The sequence below is a fragment of the Canariomyces notabilis genome, assembly GCF_033297395.1.
Source record: "Canariomyces notabilis strain CBS 508.74 unplaced genomic scaffold N656scaffold_50, whole genome shotgun sequence".
Taxonomy (NCBI): domain Eukaryota; kingdom Fungi; phylum Ascomycota; class Sordariomycetes; order Sordariales; family Chaetomiaceae; genus Canariomyces; species Canariomyces notabilis.
In genome coordinates, this window is record NW_027041872.1 from 62094 (window position 1) to 72558 (window position 10465).

At 51.4% G+C, this 10465-nt stretch overlaps 3 protein-coding genes across 3 annotated transcripts; all 3 read left to right on the forward strand.

Moving 5' to 3' along the window:
* Window positions 1–2473: 2473 nt before the first annotated feature.
* On the forward strand, window positions 2474–3115 carry N656DRAFT_558914 (uncharacterized protein). The gene is made up of 2 exons (XM_064810081.1): window positions 2474–2706; window positions 2770–3115. Exons 1-2 carry the CDS (start codon window positions 2582–2584, stop codon window positions 3023–3025), a joined length of 381 nt encoding a protein of 126 aa, XP_064664715.1. The 5' UTR covers window positions 2474–2581; the 3' UTR covers window positions 3026–3115.
* On the forward strand, window positions 3116–4292 carry N656DRAFT_558951 (uncharacterized protein). Its single transcript, XM_064810082.1, has 2 exons — window positions 3116–3298; window positions 3498–4292. Exons 1-2 carry the CDS (start codon window positions 3206–3208, stop codon window positions 4026–4028), a joined length of 624 nt encoding a protein of 207 aa, XP_064664716.1. The 5' UTR covers window positions 3116–3205; the 3' UTR covers window positions 4029–4292.
* A 1834-nt stretch (window positions 4293–6126) lies between these two features.
* Window positions 6127–6814, forward strand: N656DRAFT_785655 (uncharacterized protein). Its single transcript, XM_064816434.1, has one exon. It carries the CDS (start codon window positions 6162–6164, stop codon window positions 6666–6668), a length of 507 nt encoding a protein of 168 aa, XP_064664717.1. The 5' UTR covers window positions 6127–6161; the 3' UTR covers window positions 6669–6814.
* The last annotated feature ends 3651 nt before the right edge of the window (window positions 6815–10465 follow it).

Below are 10465 nucleotides of genomic sequence, written 5' to 3' on the forward strand. Positions count from 1 at the left end.
CGATGATGTGCTCTGAGCACAGTGCACATTGAGAGTAGTAGTAGTAGTGCAGTAGCTCGAGCAACTTGAACTTCAACATCTTGCCGGGGGAAGAAGTTTTCAACGGCAGAATGTATGCACCAGGAACTTGTCCCATAACGTTACCTAAGGGGGATCCGTACCCGAAACTGCACAATGGGACGGAGATCGGGCCCTCGGCCACATCTGGCAACATCAGAGTATGAACTTGCAGGCAGGGTTCGAAGTCCATATCCGCCAGATGATACACTACAAGGCTACCAGAGGCCGCGAAAAACGTCCAAAGAGAAAATTCTGCTCGAATGATTTCAATGCAAGCATTGCAATACCTCTAAACGGATAACTAAACGGATAAAGCAAACCATTGGGTCGCTACACTATTCGGCGGACGCGATGAAGGAGAGGCAGATCCATGATATGGACTAGGTCCCCGGCCCGGGAGAGGGCGAACTGACGTGATGGAGCATTCTTCTTCACCGGTGCGGGTCGCATAGGTGCATTCAAATCCCGCCTCGACGATAGAGAACGCCGGCTCCCGGTGGAACAATTTAACTAATTTTTGACTAGTATACGGATACTAGTATAGCACTAAACACAACACACGGACGGTACCTACGAAGTACATACAGTAGTGTTGTACAATCTTCGTCCTCCACCTTGGCGGACGAAGGATCCAGCATGGAAGTGAAAAGCCCCCACCCCTTTTGTGATGATCGGGTTGCATTGCGAAGTCTGACAAGGGCCGACACGTGCTTCTCCACTGGTGCGCCCAGACATCCACGGCTCTCTTGCGGTTAATGTTACCGGGCTCCCGACTAATGATCCTGGTCATCCCACTGGTCAGAGTCAAATTGGTGTACAGTACAATTACATACGGAGTCAATCAATACTTCAGGTACCTTACAGTAAACTCACGCTGCCCGAGAATGCGCACATCGTCTACATAATTGCAGAAGGACGTAACCTCCAGGGCATTTCCAGCCATGCCGCGTTAAGCCAACAGATGTTGGGCAAACGACTAGAGAAATAAAAACTTAGGAGATCAACACCGGAGCTACCCAAAGGAACAGTGTTTGAAGTAGGTGATTCTCGGTGAAATGAGGAAGCGAAAACAAAATTCTTAAGTACTGTACATAACTTACCCAACGCTGTATGCGTAAATGTACGGATAGTACGGAGTACATACACTACGAATGCACTAGTGCCTTTCAGGCAGGCAGGTCTGCCAAGCTCTGTACCTAAACTTACAGCAGGAACCACCGTTTTGGAGCCGTTTTCCCTCACCATTTACTCCGTACACGTGTATGTATTGTACGTATTCGTACCTCTGCCATGGTTCTCACACCCCGCGTCGCGTTCAAAAACCAGCCTGTCCATAAGCACGCCAATGAATACCTGCCACTCCCATTGAGGAAAGACTGTACAACTTGGGTTAACCAGCAACAAAAGCCTCAACAACCTCGTCGAAGGCGCTTCGACTTGCCCTTTGTAGGTAGGCTAGATGGGAACTGACTGACAGGACCTTTTCGGGCCGTGCGCTGCGGCAATTGAAATGGGCTTTGCTCGTCAACGCCGGGAAGCAGTCATCCTTGTATCGGTATGTACGTATGGAGTACTACGTTTCAGTCCACGTTACCTACGGCTAAACTCTTGCCTGTCTTGGCTTAGATTTTGTGGAGATAGAATTCAGTGCTACATACCTTAGTTTGTTCATTAGCGAAGAATTCACGACCGGTCAAAAAGACCTCTCTTGAAAAATGATAAAAAGCTAGGTCAGCGCAAAGAAATAAAGTAATTAGTAAAACCCCGAATAGCTGCTTTCCACCCAATGCTACTTGTTGGAGAGAGTGCCTATTTTCAAGTTGAGATTCGAATGACTACCGGTATCTGGATTGACCCTTGCCTTTAGCCAGGCGTTACCGAACAAACCAGGGGAGATTGTATGTATTGTACTGTATGTACAGTACAATACTCACAGCGCTTTACAAGCAATGTTGGAGACTGTGCCATGTCTAGAACGCTTCCTTCATTTTTCCACAATCCCTGCTATGTAATGGCTTGGGCACCCCCTTGTCCCAGTCTTGTCAACCACGTCTCGAGTCCCCATGTATTGTACAGTACATAATTACTATGTGTACTTGTACGATGCCTTGTCCTGCAGCCCCCAGGGTATTTTCCGACATTTGGTACGCACAGAACTTCAACATTGAGAACTGCATGATGCACAAGCATGGGTTCCCGGTCCTCCTTCCGGTGACAGCTTTCCTTCACTTCTCTTGGGCATCTGTCTCGGTCTGGGCCCTTGGGACTTAAATACAACATCTTCCCGCCGCCTTCTGTCTCCATCCCTTCCTGACATTCTCAAAGGTATCCACCCGAGCCAGCAGCAACTCCATTCATTCCATTCACTGACACGGCCAGTTGGTGTTCGTCTCGACTTCCACTGCACCCGATCATACATTGCAGCCGTCACGATCCGAAGCACTTGAAGTTGCTCGCCCCAAAACGATTAAAACCTCCCTCCCGGCCCAATTCAACCCCAAACCAAACACCTAAACCTAACATGTGCGACTACACGCAACGGGAATACTCCTGCGGCCACTTCCGGTGGATCGCCTCCAAATGGTGCCGGGACTACACAATAACCCACAAGAGGTGTCAACCGAACGTGACACATTTTGAGTACCGGTGAGAATCTTGGTAAAAAACCTGCCGATGAGGCACAATTGCTGACTCGGGTTAAACGTACAGGGCCGAGGAGCTTTGTGGTAAGTCACTACAGTCGTCGATGCATCCGCCATCTGAACAGTTGTCTGCCGACTTGCGGTCATCTGGTCTGCAGTGTTACCCACCGGCGCAAATGCTGAACCAGAGTCCTCTCCGTTATACCTTTCTGCTGTGTTACCGCTGGAAAGCGACGCTGACATCATATGTAGGCGAGTGCAAGCCAAAAGAATACCCGCCATGGGAGAATTTGATCAAGCGTTCCAACAAGCAGGCCTACTAAACAACTGCGCCCATTTTTGGTGAAATGAGGAAGGGAGATGACGCCTGGCGCTGAGCAACGCACTGTCGGTGCACGACAGTAGGCAGATGAACGGGCGATGCGGCGACACGGGGCAACGGCGCGACGACGGAAGCCAGGCACCCCGTAAACTTGGACAACTCCAAGGAGTGAGCAGCCGAAATGATCAGACCCTCGCATCACCAGGCACACTCCAGGTTTGGGTCACGGCAACTCCGGTTCAACATGCTCAAGGCCGTTCGGACAGGTAGATGGGCCCCTGGTTACGCCCCATCAACACAACGCGAAAGCAGCTGCAGATCTGAACCCGCAGTGCAAATGCCGTTACGGGACACAACATCTGGGGGCCACTTCACCCTCGGAAAAGCCCAACCCAGGACTCAAATCCTTCCGCTGGGTCCAGCTCAATGGCGTCGGGTTCAGTTGCCGCCAATCCTAAACCCCAACAACCAAGTGCCCCCCCTGGAAATGCAACGGTTCAGGGGCCCAACGGTCCGTCAATTTGGGCGCCCAGAGCCAAAATCCCTCGTCCGCTGCAACGCTGCCACTTGCAATCCTACCGCACGCCCAAACTCCCGGCAAATTTGTGCCTGGTCGGGTGCTTACCTGCATTCGCCCTCGTCCATCAAATCATGGTCCATTTCCTTTGCAGGCCATCAATCTCCCCCGTTGTACCATCATTACCTATTTCGTTCGTGGTCACAGTGTTTCTCTATGGTGTCAGGTGCTTTTTTATAACCCTGTGTATATACAGAGGAGGGCGGGAGGCACACCCGGTTTGCAGGGGATCCGGGTTGAGTTTTGTTGCTTTTTGTTTACACCATCAAGTTACTGCACGATACCTTACTTTTGGCCTCAGTATTGGCCCTATTTCGGTTTATGGGTCTGGTGTTTATCTATACAGGCGGACAGGATTGTTTTTTGGGATACCGACTACACTGGTGCTTCTTTATTTCCTAGGGAAGGAGTAAAAGGGGAACGATAAAGGAACCTAGGAGGGGGGCGACCTGGGAGGACAGGCTCGTTTCCATTAGCCCCAGTCCCTGACTGCTTTCCGGGTAGAAATATAACAAGCATATTCGCATACGCATTGGCGCAGGCGTAGTGTGCCCGTTATCAATGAACCCTCTACGCTACAGTTACTCAGTGGTGTTCCGCCTTCCGCCCCCACCTTAGGTTGTTTCTCTTCGTTTGCAGGTGCATCCACGAATTCTCTCCAGTTTCCGACACCGCAACCTTGTCACGTCCTTCTCAACTCGACATGCATCACTCACCCAATGACCGATGCCATATCATCATCACCGTGCTCGTCGGGCATTACGCATAGCTCATTGGGCAGATCTACACGAATGGAGAGCGGCACACCCCGCCCCGCAGCCTTGATTCTAACGTCACAACTTTGCACCGATGTGCACCGAAAGCCGTCGTCATCTAGCGTTCCGTGTTGTCCCTCGCTCGAGTATTTGGCTTAGTCGACAGCAACAATACAGGTAGCAATCACGGGGCAGAGTTATGGGTCCTCGCCGCTCTTTCAGAACACCTGACTCAAAGGCCACCTGCCTTGCCAGTCCGGTTCCGAAGGGGGGACGAAACGCGGCCTTAGGGTTCCAACGCCATCAGTCTTCAACAAGGGGGCTAGTTAGTACGTGTGTGAAGATTGATAGTACTCATAGGAGTGCAACAGCGCGCTAATGAGAGTGGGGGCCTCTACGCACATAGTTACACTAGATTATGAACGGTGCTCTGGCATTTGCTTATTTTTTCCCTTCTCCCATGACCCCGTTGCAGCGGCATGGGCGGCAAAGGGCAGACCCCCAAGGTACCTGTAGCTTATGGATAACTGTATGTAATGTGCCTAACCTTACCTCCTCCGCTATTTACTCTGTAAGGTATGTTAGCTCGGTTAGGTCCCTCCTGGATGAGCAGAACAAGGGCTATGGGTGGTGGTGAGAGCGGTGATGGCCTTCCAAGTGGAGGTTATGCGGGGCGGCTCACAGGAGAGGGAACCAGCCCGTGCTGCTCGGGCAGTGAGGTGCTTGTGCAAGTACAATACATAGGTACTTACAGGAGTGTACCGTGACTGCCCAAGGTTGCGATGAGGCCGATGACTGCCGCTCGCCAAATACTTCCTTCGTTGCCCTGATGTTCAGACCCAATCCAGCATTGGAGTGCGTGTAACACAGGTGGTGACACAGATCATCGACTGCCGGATTTCATGACTTGGCTGCGGTTTGTCCAATGTATTTATCTACGTGCTCTCGTGAGCCGTACTGCATTGTACTGTACTGTACAGTACATACATATATACCAGTACCTATGTGTAGGGTCAAGAAGCAATGGTACGGGCAGTTCTTGGGCAACTTTAAACATGGTCAGGTAACTACCTCAGGTAGGTAACTGAGGTAGCTACGGAGTTTATACATACTTGTACCCGATACGTCACTGAGCTTGGGGGCACATACATTGGAGCCTGATAGTATATTTCGTCTCATCTCTTCTCTTATACTCCGTATAGGTGGTTTCCTTTTCCTTCGTATGGATGGTGCGATTGCGAATGATCGGCCGAGAATCGAGACCTGATGCTTATTGTGGCTTTAGCTGCAGCTAGTCGTTTGTAATACGGCAGTGGTTTGGCCCTTGGAGCGGGGTGCCCGCCGAGATCATCGCCGCCAAGGAGCTCCAGACTTCTTGGTGGTTGAAGCGTTGGCGCCAACAAGCATAACCAGGCTACATCATTATTAACCGAACTCAACGGCTTTCAGGCACACTCGCCTGTATGCAACGGCTTGCGTGCTGATCTCCAACTACCGGTACACGTGTATGTGGACTAGTTGGCAAGACGTGGCTGAGGAGTCCTCTGGACATACGGCAATGTCATGGGATATACAAACACTGTAATATATATTGAGATAGTATTGGTACTGTACTGTACTGTACCAACCTTAATTAAACGGTTAGGCATAGCTTACCTTACCGTAATTACAGATGTGCTACCTATACGTACTAGAATTCCATGTTCACATCAGCTTTCCAGTGCGGTCTGGAGCTATCCTACCTGCTCTTCTCTAGGTTTCGATGGTGTTGCCGTCTTTTCATCGCCCTCCAGTACAGTAATAACATGGTAGTCGTCGTTTTCCCTCGTCGTCAGAGCCGCGGTCACTCCCTGCCCGAACTTGCGGCGAGGATCAGGTACAAGCTCGCTGCCATTGGAGCCCAGATGGCGCAGATGCCATTACCGTTACACGGCGCCTGCCGAATACAGCCTTACATACACGGGCCCGATCAATTGAGATTTTGTTGTGCGTTTCTCATTCGGGCCGCAAACTCTACCGACATGGACAGGACGTCTGATGCTCGGGACGGAGTCGTTGGGCAGGATGGTAACACCGATATGCTTTGGCCTTGTGCACTTCAAATGCTAACTTGGAGTGCGAGGATGCCGCCCGACCGGCTCTTTTGTTGCCATGCGATGCTGGTACCGAGTCAAGTTGCTGCATTTCCTCGAACCTCTCAGCTTCGCCTCCCGTCAACCTTCCAGTGCGAATCACCATGTGTGGATGTCAGGTTACTGCCCACCTCCACCACTGACACTCACACCACCCGTGCCTCCTGTCACTGGCATTAGCCGCAGCAGGGTGTTGACCCCATGAGCATCAGAAACAATTCTTCGTTTTCGCCTGGTCCTCTTAGAAAGCGCAACGGCTTTTCCTCAGGGAGAAGGGCATACCCGTCCCTCGGGCGATGCGTAGTGGTTCGGATGTGACAATGACAATCGCAGACGTGCAAGGGCACCGTGGTCCATTAATACCACCAGCTTCCGAGGTCTGGTCGCGCTACGGTTGGAAGTTATGGGTTGAGCTAACTTTGGCTCCTGCAGCTGCAGGCTGTAGAAGGCAGTACATACAAATGGGTCTGCGATGCATGTGCAACACTGCAAACTGACCTCTCAGGACCAGTGCTCAGCCCACGAACCGTTGAAGGCGGGCAGATGGTGGGAGGCTCGGCAGAGAACCACAAGCCGCAGACGATAATCTGATTTGCTCCAATTATTGCTTTACATGACGACAAATAGGAAGCCGATATGCGCGTACAGGCCCGGGCCCAAGGGAAAGGGGGCAGAAATTCGATAATGGAATTGACAAGTTCGCTATTGCATAGCTCTTTTCAAATGTTGTTTCCCTCTCCTACCAGCATCATCGGAAGTTTAAAGGTGACAAGTATCCGTAACGTTGAGCTGACTTGCAGCCTCCCTGATTGTGATTAGTTGGATCCACGATATCTAGGCACGGTTGGACAGGCTAGTGTGGAAAGGCGCGCTCCGTCAGGACCGTCACAAATGACAGCCCGCCCAGAACCTTGACCGCCGGATTTCGGACAGACATGGAAGAATATCACCGTTGAGGTTTGAAGCCGGGTCCCTTTCCCACATGCTCATCCCATTGCCATGCAATAACTAACATTAGTATTCGGTAGGGACCCGGCCTGGAGGCCCCCGTACATCCTTCGTACAGTACCGTACAGTACAGACGCACTTCGCATAACCGGGGACAGCGTTACCTTGCACGGGCCGGCTCACATCGACGAACACGCATCACCTGATTGCATGCTGCTGCAGTGTGGCTAATCACTTCGCAATGATCCAAGCCGCCGTCGAATTACTCGAGTCGAGCCTAAGTTATACTCCAACTAAGCTACCGCACGTATACCAATAGCATTGCAAATGCAAACCTCCGTCGACTTTGGATTTCCTGTCCGAACCGCATTGGACTGTTATCCGTGGGCTTCTCGCGTCACTACACATCCGTCAGCGCACTGGTAGCCGCCCAGCACCGTGACAGCACAGTATCCGGCAACATCGGTCACGCGAGAAGGCTCACAAGGCCCGACGATCAATTTTACTGGCGCATACGGAGTACGCACACTAGGTTTAGTCTAGAATCACCCAAATTCTCCGAAGAGCCTCTTCCCGACACCGTCCATCAAGTTATAACGTTAGTACCAATGTGCCTGCATGTAGCCATGTACAGGACAGCACGAATCCTGCCTTCTATCCCTTCCTGTGAGGATGGTGTGGGCATGTGGCTGCTATCACCTTTCACAAGAGGTCTCGCGCCACCCCAGATTGATGTAAGTTACCAAGTCCTTGAGGTACCATGGCTTGGAAGGCAGTGGAAGATGCTAAGTGTAAGGTAGATGCATGTATGTATTGTATATACAGTGCAATACAGTACATGTCCACGTATGATATTGTACCATCCACCCTGGGTGCCTGTGGACCTATTAGTGAAGCCGTTCGGCCCGTTTGGCCGAGGTCGGGAGCCAGGTGGAAGATGAGAAAGGTCTTACATGTTCGGAGTATGCCGCCGCCTCATTCAAGGAACGGTCCATGCATGTCGTGGAGGCTCCGATCCAGCGTGTCAGTGACAATCCTCACCGGTGTGTGTCTTTACCAGTACTTCTGATCCAAGGAAATCAGCATCACAGTTTCATCCAAAATAATTATGTCAAATTGCCAGCTAACCGTCCCCTCATAGGCTAAATCTCTCACCACTTTGAACATGTGAAGAGACGCGGTTGTGATCCTACCATGTGCTTGCCACCGCGCCGGACAGCACACAATTTGTACCTGATCTTGCAAGTTCGAAGCACGTTTCCTCCCGGAAGCCGTGCCAGATCGACACGCTGAGCGGCCGTTGATACGCTTCCCCAGCACCCTCTTCCAAAGCGGCCGACCTGGACACCGAGGTTACGTTAGTATCAAACGATTCTGCAGGGCCCTTCGCGGCCCTTTGACCGGGGATGACGAGAACTCCCGTTCTGGCCACAAAGAGTGCCGAGCAGATAACCGTGACTGCATGGCAAGCGTCCTAAATGCCGTGCCACGATGTGGTATTCGATGTACGCGTTCCTCCTGTCTGCCCAGAATATTGCCCTTATGGTTCTTGTTCTGACTGCGTTTGGATATGGGTGCTGAACGCAGCACGGCCAAGCCAGGTGTGCACACTTTTGTAGTTCCTAAAAGGGAAAGTGGGCGGTTGGATTGGGACGGGCCGTTGCACTGCACGCCACCCTCCGCGGGCGTGGCTGACCACCAACATGGGGTGGGTTTCAACCGAAGTAATCAATCCACTGCCAACGTTTCACGTTCCCTTCCATACGTATTTCCATTCGTACTGCATGCCATCACGGCCGGGGCTGCTAATGTCCAAACCGAATACCTCCTTCGGCTCTTGGAGTACTGCATCGTAATTAGAGGCCTACCTTTGCGGTGCCGGTTCTTGCTTCCACCGTCTCAACTTGAAGTTGGCTGATGATGTCCGGGCCGAACCAGACGGTCATGACGGTCGATCTGATGTGAAATCCGTCCCAACGGCAGCAATCTGCGAATCGAGATGTCTTAATGCATCCCGCTTTAAGACCCCACAATCTTCACCGAGGTTACACTCTCCCAAGCAGCCGGCTCACCGATGTCTATCTGGGGTCGTACTAAGCACCTTTTTCGGGTGCGGATTCAACCAGACCCTCCCGTTTGGGGTGGACGTTCCGTGTTCAGGTCCGCGTCTGTGCGCGGCAGAACCGAACATGTTCGTCCCGTTGGATCTGGCATCAAAACGGATAATGCGATGCGAATTGGGATTTATATGCGGTTGGCCGGATCGCACACCTTTCTCCAGACAATCCGCATATATACATACACTGCAACCAACTTGGAACCAGGGTTGCAAATTCTTCTGGAGCTGCTATGTGTCTACACTATTTGGGCGAGTAGTGTATTGACGGCACGGCAGATTAAAGTTCAACGTCCGGGGTTCGGTTCAAATCTGTGGAAGTGAAACCGCATCAGCACTTGCACTCCAAGCCAATCCGTCAAACACACAATGCCACTGGCAGTACACGCCCTCGCTCCGGTTTCTCACAGGTCACCAATCCCTTGATTATCGTATGATCACTATCAGTAACAACTTAACTTAAGATCCATTGTCACCACCGCTCCCCCAGGTTTACTTTTCAGCTCAATACGGCGTACGGAGCACACTACATGTATATTACCGTCTGGTAATGCCAGCGGCCTTATCTAATGTCAGCTCCCAGAGAGTTGACTCAACTTGAATGTACCGGTGCTTCCACAATCGAAATTAATACAATCAGGGACTGATGTAATCAAGACCGTATTGCACTTGTACTGCACGACTGGGGGTTCCTGTGTTGCCATGCAAATACCTTACGCATTATCTCATACTCAGACGTTTTTTATGGGCGTTACAGTACAGTATGATTGAAATCTGGCTCGTGCGGGTGATGGTACATGAAATGCCCCACTTTATTGCTGAACGCCCAGAAAAAACGTCTGATTCGGAAATGCAGGAATCGGCTGATTGGGGTGGTCACCCCAGGCATTCAGGAGAGGGTCACTCTACTACA

Excerpts from the sequence above, each read along its gene's own strand:
- N656DRAFT_558914 (XM_064810081.1), top strand. The coding sequence starts at position 2,582 with ATGTGCGACTACACGCAACGGGAATACTCCTGCGGCCACTTCCGGTGG. Across the intron at positions 2,707-2,769 it reads GTGACACATTTTGAGTACCG|GGCCGAGGAGCTTTGTGGTA; the intron begins GTGAGAATCTTG and ends TTAAACGTACAG.
- N656DRAFT_558951 (XM_064810082.1), top strand. The coding sequence starts at position 3,206 with ATGATCAGACCCTCGCATCACCAGGCACACTCCAGGTTTGGGTCACGG. Across the intron at positions 3,299-3,497 it reads CCGTTCGGACAGGTAGATGG|TGCCCCCCCTGGAAATGCAA; the intron begins GCCCCTGGTTAC and ends CCAACAACCAAG.
- N656DRAFT_785655 (XM_064816434.1), top strand. The coding sequence starts at position 6,162 with ATGGTAGTCGTCGTTTTCCCTCGTCGTCAGAGCCGCGGTCACTCCCTG.